An 18,638-nucleotide genomic window follows, 5' to 3' on the forward strand; every position below is an offset into this window, starting at 1 on the left:
CGGACACTCGTTGGTAAAACAGGGTCAGAACGGGTCAGACACAGCAGTATTAGCATCACCCTGAAGATGCAGATCCTTAAGTGTTTTACAGTAGGCATATGTGTGGCTGTGGTGTGAAGGCTAGGGGTGGGCGGTATCCATTGAAGTCATTGAAAGGTCCCCAAATTTGACAGTGACTAACATGCAGCCCGAGGCTGCTATACAGTAGCGCAGTGGTTCTCAACCTTTTCAGGCCGCGACCCCCAAAATAATCTTATTTTAACTTGGGACCCCCCCCCCCCCCCCCCACCCTGACTAGCACTATAAGAGTTGAGGCATTACATTTTGTAAAACACGGTTCTATTGTGAAAATAGCAGATCTACATGCTCACAACGCCTCGCAATGCGAGGCGTTGTGAGCATGTAGATCGGCTATTTTCACAATTTCAGCCTCTAATATTTGACAATTTGGCCATTTGTCATTTTAGAGGTATTAAAAAGTCCTTAAATTGTCACTTTAGAAATGTGCATGTACCCTCTATAGACTCAAACTTTACGTTTTATTTACTGTTGAGTGACAAAACAATGTTTCAGATCAAGTTAATCATTTGGGGACCCCCCGACCCACAAGTTGAGAACCAGTGCAGTATCACAAGTGAAAGTCATGTCCTTGCCAAAAAAATAGAAAACAACAAAAAATGAATGTCCACCATGTCTTGAAACCGATGCTTCCAGCAACAGCATCTAGTCCACCTGCAGTTTGTAGGCGCTCTCTTCTCTAAGATTAGGGAACATTGTAAAATTTGGGAACACCATTTCCTACAAAAACGTAGACAGAGTCAACGTAACATGCGTCAACTATGGCATAATTCTTTAAACAGGATTTCATATTGCACAGGCTAATTTAACACCACGAAACCGCCCAACCCTATTGACGGCAGGGTCTAGGCTGATTAGGGGGACCACACACACACACACACACACACACACACCCCGTCCTCCTCCTCAGGCATGGCCCTGTTGCTGAATATATAATTCAGTCGTGATTTAGCTGTTTCCATGCATTCTAAAAGCCAGTGGTTGGGTGATGTCCTCACTGATAGTGTAGTTGTCGTTTGCTACAACGTGGAGACGTGACAGACGGGACACTGCGTGCCTGATACCTCCTGTCTCATCTACATTATCATCCAGACATTCTGCCGCCTCTGTTACTGTGGCTCTCCTGTGCTTGGCCTGTGCCGTGTGTGTTGGTGTCGGTAGCATAAATGTACTCGATGCAATGCCCTGGGTAGAAGATACTCTTGTCATCGTCTGTGATCCCCCTCATCCTCTACCTGCATGTTAAAGTGTCTCCCACCCTCCCCCCAGGAAGCCCAGACAACTGTTGTACACAACCCAGCCGACGGCACCAAGGTAAGTGGCAGTCTCTCCCTGTAGTGGCCACACGCTACCACTAATGCTAGTAATCTGTGGAGGATTTTCTCAAAAGTATATCGCCGTCAACAGAATTAATATGACACACTGTGTTCAGTTGTGCAGGTACGGTAGTTTGGTATGGCACAGTTGGATTCATTCCAGAGTTGGCATGTGTTGGCACAGCTAACTCGAGGGAGAGGTGTATTAATGAGAAAATCCTACACGTAGCACCCTTAATACAAACATAAGCATATTGGCATACTGCAATTACCAAACACCCACTTTAATTAGTTTTGCCATAGTAACAAACTAAATGCCACTCTTAACACCCCCTGCTTGCAATCTTAAGTAATCTTGGCGTTTCGGCTTTTGAAACACAAAAAAAGTGTGCAAAACCTGAAATGTGTAAAAAAGAAAAAAAAAAAACTCATGCGACGCAGATTTCTATACATTGGCACTTTTGAGTCTCACATTAAATCAGGAATAACTCAACCCAAAACGTTGTCCAAAATGTTTCGAGTGAGGATAAATCCTTTCTCACTCACGTTATATGCTGACAAAGGTTTTTCCTCACTCAGACTAACACACTGGCACACTTTTTTTTGGCACACAACTGGCACACTTTTTTTTCTCTGAATAAGTGGCACACTGCCGCACACACACTCGTTATGATGCGAGGAGAAACATCCCTCACCCTATGAACGGTAGATTTGTAATTGTATGCCCTGTAATGCACTCAAACACCACCTCTTGATGGACTGCTTTGATGTATCTGGCTCTGTGTCGTCCCCCCTTCACTGCTGTCCTGGCTGGTTTGTGTGGCGTTTGTCGTCCTGGGAGGGAGTCATCTTCTGTCTCTCCGTCATGTCTCCACCTGGGGAATGTCCTCACCACCACACAGGGGTGTCGCACCAAATTCTGGGCCCTGGGTACAAGGATTCACTGTGGGCCCCCCATAAATGTTCTTCATAGGGGTAGGGAGGGGGTTTAACACATGTAGACTGGGAACGCATTATTACGCATTATTTTGTGCTTTAACTATTGAAAAATGGCACATATACAAGCTCACAGTGCGGCACTGAGTGCCGCACTGCGAGCTTGTAGATCTGCTATTTTTGAAAAATCTTGAAAATTTTAGCAAGTCATTGAATATTTCAAATCCTAAGGTTTTTTTGAAAACCCTATCTTTATATGTCAGTGGTGCTCAAACCTTTTCATGTGAAGGACCCCCAAAATTATATGTATTTGGCCACGGACTAACCTGACTGCGCCAGATGTTGGCAGTAGTGCGCACCGCCCTACTTTACCATCTGAGATCTCTCGGGGAGAGTTGATAACACTCGTAAAGTCCCGGGCCGGACCAATCAGCGGCAGCTACGGGCGGGCTCTGAGCGGCTCTGAGCCAATAGAGTCTGATTGCAGACCACGTGGAAACCCAGGAGGTGGATTCTGGGTGTAACGTCATGCAGACAGGGCAATATGAGTGGTTGGAGTTGGCACTCCCAGATTGTGATAGAGTGACGGCCCCATCCAATCACCTGCTAAAGAATTTGAAAAGCAGAGCGGTATGCACTATGCAGCCAGGCATACGCGCTGCTGCCATCATCAAGCAGGTTATCCACGGACCCTTATCTCAAAATATTTAGTTCCATCGACCCCCCCAGAATCAAAATTTGAGTTACAAAGGTTTGCTTAAAAAAATACATATATTCAAAGCTTTGCACAGTTTCACGTCTTTTAAAAAATCGAACCTCTGTTCGAAGTGGAGCTGTGTGTGTGTGTGTGTGTGTGTGTGTGTGTGTGTGTGTGTGTGTGTGTGTGTGTGTGTGTGTGTGTGTGTGTGTGTGTGTGTGTGTGTGTGTGTGTGTGTGTGTGTGTGTGTGTGTGTGTGTGTGTGTGTGTGTGTGTGTGTGTGTGTGTGTGTGTGTGTTGCAGTTGATGCTCAGGGCAGGCTAGACTCAACAGCACCTCTCTGGTCACCCAGGGTTACTACATACAGGCTACATACAGACCCACATACCCACCCACATACCTACACACACGGCCACGTATAGGGAGCTTGTGTTCCACACAGCTCCAAAAATAGCAGATGTACAAGCTCGCAGCGCGCCGAGCGCGGCACTCAGTGCCACTTTGTGAGCTTATATATCTGCTATTTTTCAACAGCTAAAGTATAAAATAATTAAGGCCCCTCCACTTTGGGCCCTAGTAACTCAGTCTCACTTTCCCCCCCTTGTGACGCCCCTGCCACCACACATGCCTACTGAGTTCTCCCTCACTAACCTCTCTTTATGTCTATCCATTTCTGTATGTGTGTCTCTCTCTCTCTCTCTGTCGCCCTTCTTCCATTTCACCCCTCGCCCCCCCTTCTTCCACGCAGGGCTCCACAGAGAGCTGTAACAACACAGAAGAGGAGGAGATGAAAGGTAGGAAAGGTACTCATCCAACTTTCACCTACTTGGCATGTTTTCCTTCTCGTCCTTTCTTTGGGTTTAGCAGGCTTGCTGCTTTGTAGAGTCCCAGATCAGACAAAAGTACCGGTACTTGCATGTATGTTTTGGGGGAGAAATGATCCCTGCAGTTCAGCTATAGACCAGGTTCGGATAGGGCTGGTTAGTGGGGCGTTTGAAAGCATCTGAATGGATTACTGGTTGACGTCTTGGCGTGTGTGAACATCAAGGGAGAGACTCAAGAGAAATGTAATGTACATAATATATACAGGCGGTAGGCCTGCCACCCCCTTGTGCTTCGTCTTCATTTACTCGTGTCCATCTGCTCTAGAACCCAGGACGGTTTATAAACACCGTCTTCTCCAGTGTTGTATTATGGCACTGTTAGTCATAATTACAGTTGGTCCATGGGGAAATGTTTTTAAATGTTTTAAAAGGCTATATTGTACTTTTGTTAAATGTATCTAAAATATTTTACGTAATATTTCATAAGTCCATCAAATTTAAGAACCATTTTTGAACTAATAGGTACAATGTCGGGGCTGTTAAGGGCTTGATATACTTAATTGCACTGGCCGGCGTGGAACCTACTGTATTACAAATCCAGCTTTAATGTTAAGTATTAACTCATTCGTAGTTTACGGCCGTAAAGCCCGTTCATTTCTCTATGTCTTTCACTGCCGGCTTCTCCTACCGGTTAATGTGGGCGCTCGTCCAGTTCCAATCGTGCGTCATCGGACACTGCTATGCATCGTGTGTTCGCGTATTCCATCAGCTTCTCAAATCCGTTGAAACTTTTTCAATTGATCAATAAGTTCTCCATCTGTAAGCCGCGGAGTTCAGACAGAAAGTTAACGGGCCAAAATAGAGGACGGACTTCCGCTTCCGGTTCAGGGACTCCAATGTTAAAGTTGTCCGCTCAATAATGTGTCCGTGTAGAAACCGATCACGGAGCATTAGTTCCGGCCTATTTTAGTTGCGCTTCGATAAAAAAATGTTTTTTAATTCATTTTTATTACATTTACGGGTTCTACGGGCATGGCAGAGAAGGGGTACAAAGGGGTATTTTGATGGCAGAGTTTGAGTTAATAAACATAAATAAATAAAATAAAAATTACTGTGATATGCCTTCTTATTGTGGGGAGATGGAGGGTCCCTGAAGATTCAAATATATTAGTGGTCCACAGCTCACAAAAGGTTGAGAACCATTGCATTGTTTTTTAACTGTGGAATGATGTCAAAAATGTGAGTGAAACCAAGCAGAATGTATTAGAAGTTCTTGATGCACAGCTAGGGCTGTCAGCCTGTCACTATCCTGAAAGTTAACTTGATGAGTAACTGTCATACACATAATTGCATTTTATGATTTAATTATATTTTAGGCATTGAAAGTTGTACCTGTAACATAAATAAATTACGTTTGTTTGGCTTTGCATATTTAAATAACTTAAATATACATTGGCCAAAATGGGCCATATTTAACAATTGTATACTTTATTGGTAATAGCCAATCAACAAGCTCAATCTTACATGTTGTGAACTTATAGATCTTCTATTTCTGCTAATTCTTTTTTAAACGTTTCAACATGGAAACGATTCTGACAGATACAAAAATACAGTGCAGTGCTCAATAATAGCTTGTCATGAATGGCATTATGCCAAGTTAGTGATATTAGCAGATGATATAATTGTAGATCCATGTTCTCAACAGCAGTATTGTGTGTGTCTCTGTCTATGTCATACATGGGCAACTGGCGGCCCCCACCTTCACTAATGCGGCCCTCAGGTTAATACCGGAATACTGATATATTATTGATTTCAGCTGTTACAATTCCAAACATGACCTGCTTTAATTCCGTCAGTCTATATTAGTAGCTTAATGACTAGTATAGTAGTATTTATAATGTATTTTTTATGTCCAATGTATTTGTATTTAGGTTCAGAAAGTTAACATGAGTATATAACTAAATGCGTTTGAAATTAAATCAAAATGTTACATTTCAGGATTCCAATTAAGAAATAACAAAAAATAATTCAGGATTCCAATTCAAAAGAAGCAAAAATAGCCGATCTGCTGCGATGCGTTTTGAGCTTGTAGATCTGCTATTTTTGCTTCTATTGTATGCAATACTAGAATGACAAATGTGGCCCTCTGGAGTGAAGGTGGAAATATAGTGGCCCTCACCATCATCAAAGTTGCCCACCCCCCCTGGTCTATGTGCTTCTGCATGTGTGCGTGTGCATGCACGGGTGTACTTAATTTGTGTGTGTGTGTGTGTACTTTATGTGTGTGTGTTGTTGGTAGTAGCAGTGACCGTGTGTGGGGCTATTAGCAGCGACAGTGCGGTGGCCAGCATGTGCAGTGCCACAGAGGATCAGAGCCCGACCCCACCTCCTCCCTGCCCTCCAGCCGCCAGTAAGTTGGCAGCACTTCCTCCTTCCCCTCTTGGCTCTCAACCTCTGACCTCTGGCCTCCTTTTCTCCTTAACCACTTGAGCCCCAGGCAGCATCCCTATTCTTGGGGGAACATTGGCCAGAAATAGCAGATGCACAAGCTCACAACGCGTCGCGACGTGGCGTGACGAGGCGTGTGGTTGTAGATCGGCTCTTTTTGGTGAAGAGCCTTTGGCGTAGAGGGGAGGAAAAAGTGGTTAATACCCCCGTGCTGACTATCCAGTGTGACATATCCACCCCTCTGTTGTACTACTATAGGACAAAACCTTCCTGCTCCCTCTGTCAGCCAAGTTGATTATTTCACTCAATGTCTACTGATTGAGCATGTAGATCTGACATTTTTCAGTAGTTAACGACAGGCAGATATAAATCAGGCTGTACAATTGTGAGATCCGTGAACTATGTATTAGGTGTCATTGTATATTTGATCTTTGCAGTGCTCATCCCTGCCTCCTCAGACCTGTTTGTTTGGATTACCCCCCAAACATTATTCATTTGACCACTTCCAATTCTTTAAAAGACCGGCGAGAGGTCATCGTCCTCTCTCCTCTGCAACTGGTCTAATATGTCTACCAGCTCTTCTCTTCCTCTTCTTAAGTTCATGTCACTGGCTCTCCTTTGGCCTGCTTTGCTGCCATCTGTTGGCTCTTTGACTCCACTACAGCATCTGATCGTCTTCTACATGCTTCTGCTCTCTCTGTGGCTGTGTAAACAGCAGTTCCTTAAAGCGTCAGATCATAAATTGTTCTTTTGTGTGCAGTAGAGCCTTGAATCATCCATAAACGGCTGACTTGCTTGATATTACAAGTGTGGAAAAAACCGTTAGCGTGTCTTCATTTTGTATTTGCATCAGTATGGACTATCAGTATGGACTATCGATATGCTGTCTTCGTAAAAGATACTTTAACACAAAGACTTAACAGGTTACTTGCTTGCTTCCACTGCTGTGTAATCCTGCAGCTGGCCCACAGCCAGAAGCTGTTAGCCTCCCCCCAGTCCCCGTAGCCCAGACTGGTTCAGCTCAGACCTCCTGTCCTGAACCAGAGACCCCTGTGTTAGCCCCAGGAAGCGCCATCAACCTGCAGCAGAGTAAGTCGTACACGGTAAAATCCAGAGAGCTAATTTAGCTCCTTCGAGTTAAATTAACCTTCTGCGCTGAAGGTTAAACATAATGAAATGAAAGAAGTTTTGTTTTTGAACAAACAGAACACAACATTTAACGCAGGCCTGCTGGACTACCTGACCACTTGGGGTTTCTGGATCAGTAATGCAAATGTTCCCCCCCCCCCCTGGCCAGCTGGTCTATGTAGGCTAGAACGGCTAATGTGGGTGCTGATTTATTCTTCTTCCAAGGAGAATAATTGAGCTTTGTGTTGTGTACAAACACAGGGTGAGCATGCAGTTTTGGTGTGTGGTGTACTAGTCCAGGCAAACTAGCGTTTTACGAGAAAGTAATTGTAAAAGATTTTTTTTCTTCACAGACCTTTTCTATAAGGTCTCCAGAACAACATACTAAAAGTCCTAAGAAATCCCAGTTGCGGAAATATGTTTAATTGACATTAATCCAAGACTTACTATACACTACACTATAAAGGCAAAAATGACTCCCAAAAAATCTGCTTTAAGTGGGATGTGAGGGGTCAAACTAGGGGTTATTAATTATTCTGAATCCATTGCAAGCATTTGTTTTGCATGAAAAACATTCCTTGGGCTAAAAACGGACCCCAAAAGGCTGTGAAAATTGATGACTCATCACTAAACCATCGTATTGTGGGGTCATTTCTTGCCCAAGGAATGTTTTTCATGCCAAACAAATGCTTGCAATGGATCCAGAATAATTAATAACCCCTAGTTTGACCCCTCACATCCCACTTAAAGCAGATTTTTTGGGAGTCATTTTTGCCTTTATAGTGTAGTGTATAGTAAGTCTTGGATTAATGTCAATTAAACATATTTCCGCAACTGGGATTTCTTAGGACTTTTAGTATGTTGTTCTGGAGACCTTATAGAAAAGGTCTGTGAAGAAAAAAAATCTTTTACAATTACTTTCTGTTTTGGGTCCAAAATGAGCTAGTTTGCCTGGACTATACTTCTAGTATGGAATAATGGACCTGGTTGTCATGTCGGGTTCCGTTAACTTTAGTGTTCAGTGTTCAGTTTGTGTGCTTTCTTTTCTTGGATACAGGCGGTGCTTTAAAATGATACCGCGTTGCATTGCTTTGGTGTGTGTGTGTGTGTGTGTGTGTCATGCTATTCATATTTGGTGTAATTATTGTGGGTGGAGTGGGGGACATGTGCTACATCAAAGTTTTGGCACGTCCTGTCTCTGGTGCTAGACAGCATACTGAGAATACAAACTTTAAAAAATACAGACTTTTAAAAAGTCAAACATTTTAGTGCGACATAGTCCAAGGCTAGATAGAGCAGGGTAGTGCACGGGAGTGTCGGCTTTGCATGTTTGTCCGCATGGTCCTATATGATTTTAATTCTTTAACCTCACGTTTGCTAACCCCTACACATTAATTTCTCTCTCTCTCTCTCTCTCGTTCTCTCTCTCTCTGTCTCGTTCTCTCTGCTTTCAGCTCGCAAGCAAGAGATCATAAAGATTACAGAACAATTGATCGAGGCCATCAACAATGGAGACTTTGAGGCATATACGTAAGTGTGCACACTCCTCTTTGGCAGTCAACTTCCTGTTGGTTTCCCAGTGATGTAATCCCTTCTCTAAATCTTAGACTCTTAGCTGGTCAAGCCTTTAAACTCGACAATAACACAGCAAAGGTGTCTCATACTGCCTTGATGTTACTGAGTTGAACCTAACCCAAGCATCACACTGGGTTTTACGCTTAATTTCAAAGCACGTTTTAGCCTTCTTACTAGCATCAAGTTGTACATCCTATAGCAGTGGTTCCCAAACTTTTCAGGTCGAGAGAGATTAGACGTTTGCAAGCTCATACCACGTCGCTTCGTGCCGCGTTATGAGCTTGTAGATCTGCTTTATCACTACTTCTTGAACATGTTTTTTCCTCATTTATTGAGTTTCTTTGATTTTATTTATTATTTATTCATGAAATTACTTACAAAATACCATGACAAATGTAATAATAATTAAGAACAAAATGTAGGGAAAATTCACCCATAATAATTGGTCTGTGACCCGCAATGGGTCCAACTCCTATAATTACTGGAGTTGGACCCCACACTCCACTGCAGAACAAGTGCACTAAAACAGAACACCAGCATAATGGAGTGCATTTGTTCCATCCCTGGACAGGAGAATCTGTGACCCCGGCCTGACTTCTTTTGAGCCTGAGGCACTTGGAAACCTGGTGGAAGGCATGGACTTCCACAAGTTCTACTTTGAAAACTGTAAGTAGACTGTTGTTAACAGCTGTTTATTTATTTTAGTAATATTCCGATAATGTATGTCATTTATTAGTATTTACATAACTTAATATAATAGTATATTCAGTTGTTCTTATCTGAGCACCAAGTTGATAGCGGGGGCAGACCTCCATTCAGAAACACCCCCACTTAGAAACATCCCCATTCAGAAATACCCCCACTGAGGTTAGGGTTAGGTTTAGGTGACACCTCCATTTAGAATAATGGAAGTCAATCTTCTGAATGGCAATGTTTCTGAATAGAGATGTGTAACCGTTGAGAGCTGGGTATTTTGGTAGCATGTTGCAGAGAGAAATAACAGTTACAAACAGAGTGGGTTGGACAGTCGTGTCTGAAAACTAAAATCTTGTGTCAATTTATCCATTTGTAGCTATGACAATACAAATAACTGTTAAGAATCCATGTGGTTAACCTGACTCCGCCAGATGGTGGCGGCATTGTACGTTCACGATGCTGCTTCCATCTGGACTCGCTCAAGCCCAACCGCTGAAGAAGGCCGCCCCCTTTTTCAAGTTACTTGGCAGGTGATTGGTTGGGACCGTCTGTCTATCAGCATCTAGGCGCGCTCACTCCACAAGTACATTTACTAAAGTACTGTACTTAAGTACAATTTTGAGGTACTTTTACTGTACTGGAGTATTTCCAATTGTTTGAGATGAAGTGGAGTAGAAGTAAAAGTACAGAGTTAAATATTGTACTTCACTACATTAATTTGAAAAGTTTAGTTACTAGTTACTTTGTAGATGTGTACGTTCTGCATAATGACTACTTTTACTTTTGGTACTTGAAGTGCGTTTTGATGCCAATACTTTTGTATTTTTACTAAGTACATTTTGAATTCCGGGGGTTGTGTACCTAGACTACAGGCAGCACTGGGTCACACATTATTGAGTTAAATCAACACTCAGCATTTACTGTGTGAGTTGTAGCAGCATCTGTATCCTTCTCCGCAGTGTTGAGTAAAAACAGCAAGCCGGTGCACACAACCATCCTCAACCCTCACGTGCACCTGATCGGCGAGGACGCCGCCTGCATCGCCTACATCCGCTTGACGCAGTTTATCGACAGCCAGGGACGGCCGCGCTCCTGCCAGTCGGAGGAGACCCGTGTGTGGCACCGCCGCGACGCCAAGTGGCTCAACGTCCATTTCCACTGTTCGGGAGCGCCGGCCGCACCTCTCCAGTGAAGCAGGAAACCGGGCAGGCAGGTCTGAACAACCAAACATATCCTACCAAATCACCATGATGTCAATTTGTGTTTTCAGATATTTAACCACTTGAACTGTTAATATTTAATAAACTTGACCTTTCACTTTCACTTAGTCTGCTCTTTTTCCCCTCTTCACCAAAGCTCTTTGCCAAAAATAGCTGCGAGGCGTTGCGAGCTTGTAGATCTGCTGTTTTTGGCTATAGTTCTCCGAATATGGACGCTAGGGTTCAAGTGGTTAATATAAAAAAGGAGAAAAACGTTTCTATCACTAAAAGATTTGGAGGACCCCCTGTAGTAACTCTGGGGACCCCTAGGGGTCCCGGACCCCCTGTTGAAGACCCCTATTCTAGAGTATCGACCTAATCAAGCATCTCTCTCATGTTCCCTCTGAGCCTTAAGGCTGCAGCATACTCCAACCGAACAGTAACGTTTTTCAGCTTCGGAAAACCGAAGAAAGTTAGATGAGGAAGAACATGTTTTATACTGCCTCAGTCAGAACTTGGCTGAGTTCTGAATGCCTAGACCCCGCCTACTCAACACCATTCACACCAGCTCACTGAGGCATTTTACATAACGCCGAAACTCGCCTGTTTATTTTCATCAATCTCTTTAGCCATTTTAGGTGACAGAGACAATGGACAAATGATGTGCTATATCTCTCTATTAACACATGGGAAGCCAAGGTTTCTAACATTTCTAGCTGTTGCTGCTGCCGTCGTTCACTTACGCTTTAATTTTGAAGAGCCTCGGAAGCTTCGTGCGTGTGCAAGTGAGTGTCCACTGACGATTGAGGAAGATAATCCATTTGTTTACAAACGCTCGCGAAACTAAAATCCAAACCGGGGCCGACCATCGCGGTAAAGTGTCGCCGTGAAAACAATCAGATCTCTGCTTCCCTGGCGTTCTTTGCACCTTATTCATAGATAAAGCCCCTTTATGTTTCAGCATAGAATAGAAATCAATGCAGCCTAGACGCGCCATTTTGTCTCTCTGCGAGCTACGTTATGACATATGGACTAGGGTCTTTGACTGACAGCACAGGATGCATGCAGCTGCATGTAACCAAGTTAACCCTTTGTCTCGTTCCTGAACGAGACAACTCCTTTTGGCAGAGCGACCTCTAGTGGCCGTATCTCGTTACTGAACGAGTTTGGTGTACAAATTGTTAATTCATTGCTATCTGGTTGTGTTTGTATTCGCTCAGTGTGAAATATTTATATGCGACGATGAGACACAGACGAGCTGAGTTCTACTGTAGACTGTGGTTTATTTTATGCATACAAGGGTCAGGTAGGAAGCTCAATACAAATCCCACAGCAATTATCCGCAGCCAACTTTTCTTCAAAACAGTCTATGGTAACAGATTGTGAAAATAAAACAGTCTAAATCACTGTGTCTGACCAATCTCACACAATGTTCTTTGAGAAAATTGTGAGGAAAAGTTCTGAAAGGCACTGCCAAAGTTGTTAATGTTAACGTTATTTTTCTCTTAATGCCTAATGCCTATGGAGTGTGCTGCAGCCTTCACTGAAAAACAACTCCTACAACCCATCTACACGACAATAGCTGATCTTCAAGCTCACATTGACTTGTGAATTTGTAGATGGCCTATCTGTGATGTGTTTGAAAAAATGAAGAACATTTCTGACAAAAAGGGAAACACCAGGTTGGACTTGGTTAAAATGTTACCACCTGCTCAACCCTCACACACCTGCATCGGGCCAGCTACCTCTAAAATGACAGATTAAACATTGGCCAAATTGTCAAAAGTAGAGGCAGAAATTGTGAAAATGGCAGATCTACATGCGCCTCGTTGTGTAGAACTGTGATGAAAAATGTAATGCCTCAACTCTTAGAGCTCGTCAGGGTGGGGGGTCCCCAGTTAAAATAAAAGAACCACTGTTGTAGATGATGCATATACTGTACATACAGAATGCTCCGTAATGATACCATCCTTCTTCCTTTCTCAGCTTTGCCTAAATTCCTTAAAGCCGCTTTGAGCATTTCTTTCTCTGTGGTCGGATCGGTGCCTGGAGCCTGGCTAGAAGAGGCAGGAACGGTTGAAAAAAAAAAAGACGAAGAAATCCACAGATGAAGGGGGGATCTTCCAAAAAAGAATCCATAAAAATATCAAGAATATTTCAAAAGCAGACCATCGGACCAACCACAGCGGCCACTACCAGTCCAGTCCAACCCTAGCTACACATTGGGGCAGACACACGACCATATCCCCAGCCTTTTCCTGCAGATGGTGCATGTTTCAGATGACCACACGGGGGCGCTGTCCCTCATATTTTTATTTTCCTTTTTTTTTCTGGAAAGAAATGTTAAAAAAGGGGGAAACATTTTCACTAAATAGAATTGGGGTGGTGTATATTATAATATATGAAGAAAATTTGATTTTTGTCTTTACAGAAAAAAACAGAAGAGCACATTCTAATTTTGGAGGTATTGTGTTTGTTTCTTTGTCTTACAATTAACAGATATATTTAGGTAATTTTCTTTTTGTTTCTTGGGTGGGGGTGATTTTAAAGGAAAGTGTTGTCTAATGTCAGAAGTAAAAGCACCAAAGTGTAGACTTAATACATGGATAAACATTATTTGGGGACAAAGGAATGGGCTTGTTAAAGGTTACTGAAGGGACCTTTTTTTGTGTCATGGTTTGTTATTTTTGACCTCTTCATTTTTATCTCTTGAATTATGTATTTTAAAGTATTTTGTGTTGGAAAGATATCTTTTTTTTCCTTCCTTTTTAAAAGAATGGGGACTTTATTTAATAGAATTCTGTATAACGTTACATATTTATATAGGAGAAAGGGGACAGAATGCTTTACATTCAGTTTAGAAGGTGGAGGGTGTGGGTCCAATGCTGTGCTATTGTTTTTTGCTTTGATATCACTCTGTGTAAATACATGCATACATTACACACATACACGCGCGCACACACACACACACACACACACACACACACATTTATCTGTCCTGCAGTGCTCTTGAGTTGACCACTTGACTCCTATAACCAGACTTCCAAACATCCGAAGCATGGCTGCATTCTCCCGCCAATTTGTTTACCCCTTCTCCTGTGTTTTTGTTGTAGTTTTACATACGCATGTCTTATTTGATCTTCAGGAAGGAAAACTCTATAATGGCCTGTACTGTTTTTGCACAGAAACTTGAGACTCAATGCTGTTTTTTGCGCTCACTCTCTCCTAAGGGTTGAGAATCATTGTGCAAATTCAGGTTAAAGCTTTTCCCCACTCCATCTTTCTTTGCACCCCTCTCCCTTCCCCACTTCCTGCCCCCCCCCCCCCCCCCCCCCACACACACACACAATTTACAAAAAAAAAGAAAAGAAAACCCCCCAGCCCTGTCGCTGTATTACCTGCTCCACTCCAGTGTGTTGATGATGATAATGAGGAAATTGATGATGTTGTCACCCTTATGCCTGTCTCTGTTCTGATTGTGTTCCTTAGACATTGTATATCGTCTGTCTTGGCTTGCTGTACTTCTGTGTTAAGTCCCGGCACTTAAAACAAAGGTGGGGAAAAAAGCATGTGGAAAAAGAGCAATGCTGAAAGGTGAGGGACTGACTGTTGCCGCGGCAGGTCGCTGGATCCAGGGTTGAGGTTGAACGAGCAAGTGGAATCTGCTGGCCTGAGGGTTTAGTAGCTGTACTGGAGGCAATCAATGGATCTGTCCCATTTCTGTCGCTGTTTCTGTTGTAAATGTCGTAGTTGTTGGTGTTCGTAGTTCGCTGTTACTATAACTTGAGTTGTTGATTTTCGACAGACCTAATTTGCGGGCGGGGAGGATTAAAGCAGTGGTTCTAAACCTGTGGGTCGGGACCCCCAGGGGGGTCCCCAAATTATTTTGGGGGGTCGCCAGATGATTAACTTAATGTGCAACATTGTTTTCTCTCTCAACAGTAAACTTTTAAATAAATTAAACACTGGCCAAATTGTCAAATATTAGAGGCAGAAATTATGAAAATAGCCGATCTACATGCAACGTTGCGAGGCGTTGTGAGCATGTAGATCTGCAATTTTCACAATAGAAACCTGTTATACAAAATGTAATGCCTCAACTCTTAGTGCTCGTCAGGGTGGGGGGGGGGTCCCCAGTTCAAATATGATTATTTTGGGGGTTGCGGCCTGAAAAGGTTGAGAACCACTGGATTAAAGAAATTGGGGCCATGGCCACCACAGCCTATTTTAATTTTTCCTTGAGTGTCCATTATCCTCTTCCATGTGCATGAATCAAATACACACATCAAACTGAACACATGGGGAAGCATATCAGAGTCAAACACGTGCACTGTTTAGCCTATAAATCGTCTCGCAATGCACAGCTTCATAAGCACACACTGAAACATTCTTCCTTTAAAAAGGACAAAAAAAAAAAGGATAGGCCTATGTGACTTTGTTTAGAGCACTCTTTATTCCCTCACTGTGTATGTGTGTGTGTGAAATTTGTGAATAGGTCCCAGTGGATGGGTCATGTATCCCCACTGCTCAACGCTGCTTCATAGTAAGTCATTCTCCGTTCCGGCTAGCATTGGTTGGAAGTCCAGAGTGGATCCATTCCCTTGATTCCTTTTGGGTCATCTTTTTAAAAGTATGTAAAATGGTCACGATTGCAAGAAGGGGGATCGGCCGCCTGTGTGTTTTTTTTTTTAAGTGCTATGGCATATCAGACACGTAAGGTAACTTGACCTGTGCCCTCGCCAACGAACACAAACACACAAACTTTTGCACCATGGCAATGTGTTGTGAAACTAGTACTGAAACTATGTGACGTTTTTATGAGTAGTTCTCTCTTTGTGCTGTGCTGGCCCTACTCCGTCAATAACCACCAGGGTGATGCTTTCATCCATTGTGTATGTTCACTCAAACTTGGGAATGTTTTAGTAAAGAGTACAATGCCATTTACTTAAACTCCTTAACAAACTATAGAAAATGGAAGGGGATATCATCCAAGGGAAATATGCCTGTGTATTTAGTGGCCCAAGTACTGGGACATTAAAACGTCAATTTGTTTGTTATACCCATGAAATTTACACTTTTGATCAGCTCAATCCTGTTATCTCTGGCTTCTGACAGTTAAATTGTTTACATTTTAAAATGGCAATTGGGATCACTGTCTACCTGGCTGAATTGGATGAAATACATGATTCTGACTAGCTCAGTCTCCACACTCAATGCTGCAGCCTGCAATAGGGCTCTTTCAAACTAGTGTTCTCTGAAGAAAATGAGTCAGGAGTAACCTCACTGCTGACGTGACCCTGTAAAGATTGAGAGAATGTTGAACGTTTTGGTTACATTTGTAACCTAAATTTGGTTTTACTTGGTCGAGTCCATCCTTAACAAAATGCAATGGAGCAGAGGCAACACTTGTTCATTATCGGTGATGGTTTATGTTTTGTTTTGCGTTGCGTTGTGCTTGAAATGAATTCCATGAGCTTGGAGCAAATTGAGCCAGCTCCACTCCACTGCCCAAATACATTGGCCTTTGACTGTAATTTGATTCTAAACGACAGCTAACTGAGTAGCAGGACAGGAAGAGAGCCTTGATATATAACAAACTATTGAAAAATGATTCAAAACCACAAACCTTTAACAGTAACACTATATATGCAGTTTTACAAACGGAAGAAATATGCATGTCTACTTTCTGGTAATATTTTTCGCTGTCTGTGTTTACTTGATTGAGTAATGGAAATATATGTTACTTGCATCCTCAAGGTTAATGAAATGGCTCTGTCTCAAATAATGAAACCAAGTGATGTATCACATTAAAAAGCATAACAAGATTAACAAGCCTTAGCTTGGTATGTTCCCCTTTATTAGTAAATTCATTGCGTTGTAATCATACAAAGGGGCTACATAATTATACTCTTTCATTTGGATGCTGGATTTTTGCATGACCATACAATTAATAAAAATCATGAATTTAAAGCCATCAAGTTTGCTTGTGTGAATGACAGACCATCTAGTTTTGCTTTTGACAGTTATTTCATAAAGTAACAATGCATTCAAAACACCAAAGAAATCTGTCTGTCTCAGATATTTTTTGTTATACGTTTCAGATAAGCTGTAAACAAGTATCACTATGTAAAACTTGACTAGTTATCATGGAGTGGTTTTACAGTACTATTTTACTGTAGCTGTATGGCAGCTAGTCTATTCATACTGTACCTAGTTTAACTATAATAAAAAATTAAAATAAAAACAGCTGTATACTGCTTGAAGCCCCCCCCCCCCCCCCCACCCCCACCCATTTTGTTCCAACAATGCATACTCCTACTGTATGTAGAAAAAACAAAAAAACAATGTTTGGTCGGTACACAACTAATGATAATGAATTGTAGGCCTATAGAGAAGTAGGCATAACATAATACATATAATACAATTGAAGCAAAATACAATACAATAAAAAAAAACGAAAAAACATTTAGGCCTAATATAAAGGTGGGTTTTCAACTATACAGTACCTACTCCACTTGTGACACTTATTCTGCTGTGACAATCAGATCATTCAAATGTTGCTCCTTTATCCGACTAGCCTACAGTGTAGTCTACATTTTTGTACTCTTGAGTTATTATGGGGTCTTTGAAATGACAGTTTGAGAACCACTTATTGCAGTGGTTCCCTAACTTTTCAGCCAGTGACCCAAAAGAGAAATTAAATGGCAGATCTACAATCTCTCTTGTAGATGTGCTATTTTCACTCGTTCTTAATTATTATTATATTTTATTTATGGAATTTCTTAGATGAGATCTTGTTTGTTTTGAGTTATTAAAAAATATATGTATTTCAAAAAGGTTTTCCAACTTTTGAAATGTGCTTTTAATTTTTTGTAGGAAAAGAAAATTGGATTTTTACTCTGTCCTGCACATGGGGACCCACGGTATGGCCTTTTATTTTTGAAGGTCCTCTCCTGACCGGATGTACCCTGGTTAACTTTAGCGACTGTTTTGTCTTTGGCGAAGTGTCGTGTTTAGTTTATCTACCAGATGAGACGGGCTAAAGTATGCAGGTTCTGCATAATAAGTTGTCACCACCACCACCATGCATCTCCACACAGGCGTCATACGTGTCAGCACATAGGTAAGTCATAACGTTAAATCGGCTAGCTGACGTTAGCTCTGCCTCTGAATGGCCAAAACATTAGCCCTGAAACATGATTGTCCTATCGCTACAGTCACGGGTCTGCTTGGAACTGGTGTAGGGCACTTTCACACTTTTGCCCCGTACGTCTACACAAACGTTCATATTTAAAATATAAAGTGCTTAGCCCCGGGCCACTAATGTTGCAATATTGTGCGGTTCCACAGAAGTGCGTATTGTTCAATACAAAGCACTTTAATCCGATGGGTGGCCATTTAAAAAAGGGTTTAAATGTATTTGGTGTGCAGTACACCTCGCAACCGATGGGGTTGCGTAGTTGAAAGCATATGGAGAACAATTGCCGCCCATCGGATTAAAATGCTTTTTATTGAACGATACGGACTTTTCTATGGACCCGCACAATATTGTAACATCCGTTGCCCAAGGGCAAGCACTTTATATTTGAAATATGAACGTTTATGTTGACGTGCAGGGCCAATATGGAGGACGTGCGCTACACCAGGTTGAAGCAGACCCATGACGACCGTCATGTTAACCATGGCTAACACAGTAAATACACAAAACGTTAGCCCAATCGTTTCTATGAAGGATTCACAC

The 18,638-nt window shown here is 42.2% G+C and overlaps 1 protein-coding gene across 13 annotated transcripts in view; it reads left to right on the top strand.

The window, feature by feature from the left end:
• LOC308296833 (calcium/calmodulin-dependent protein kinase type II subunit gamma) overlaps positions 1 to 15,575 on the top strand; it is an 84,430-nt gene extending 68,855 nt beyond the window's left edge. For 6 of the 13 annotated variants that reach the window (XM_080740162.1, XM_080740167.1, XM_080740171.1 and 3 more), the window contains 8 exons: positions 1,348 to 1,392; positions 3,776 to 3,830; positions 6,154 to 6,261; positions 7,260 to 7,388; positions 8,882 to 8,957; positions 9,574 to 9,668; positions 10,658 to 10,911; positions 12,884 to 15,575. In XM_080740162.1, the coding sequence (XP_080596288.1) occupies positions 1,348 to 1,392; positions 3,776 to 3,830; positions 6,154 to 6,261; positions 7,260 to 7,388; positions 8,882 to 8,957; positions 9,574 to 9,668; positions 10,658 to 10,890 (741 nt within the window). In that variant the 3' untranslated portion in view covers positions 10,891 to 10,911; positions 12,884 to 15,575. The remainder of the gene's footprint in view (positions 1 to 1,347; positions 1,393 to 3,775; positions 3,831 to 6,153; positions 6,262 to 7,259; positions 7,389 to 8,881; positions 8,958 to 9,573; positions 9,669 to 10,657; positions 10,912 to 12,883) is intronic. The other 7 variants (XM_080740164.1, XM_080740165.1, XM_080740166.1 and 4 more) reach the window with 4 other exon arrangements.
• Positions 15,576 to 18,638: the final 3,063 nt, after the last annotated feature.

Source organism: Nannobrachium achirus, assembly GCF_963921795.1.
Source record: "Nannobrachium achirus genome assembly, chromosome: 13".
Taxonomy (NCBI): domain Eukaryota; kingdom Metazoa; phylum Chordata; class Actinopteri; order Myctophiformes; family Myctophidae; genus Nannobrachium; species Nannobrachium achirus.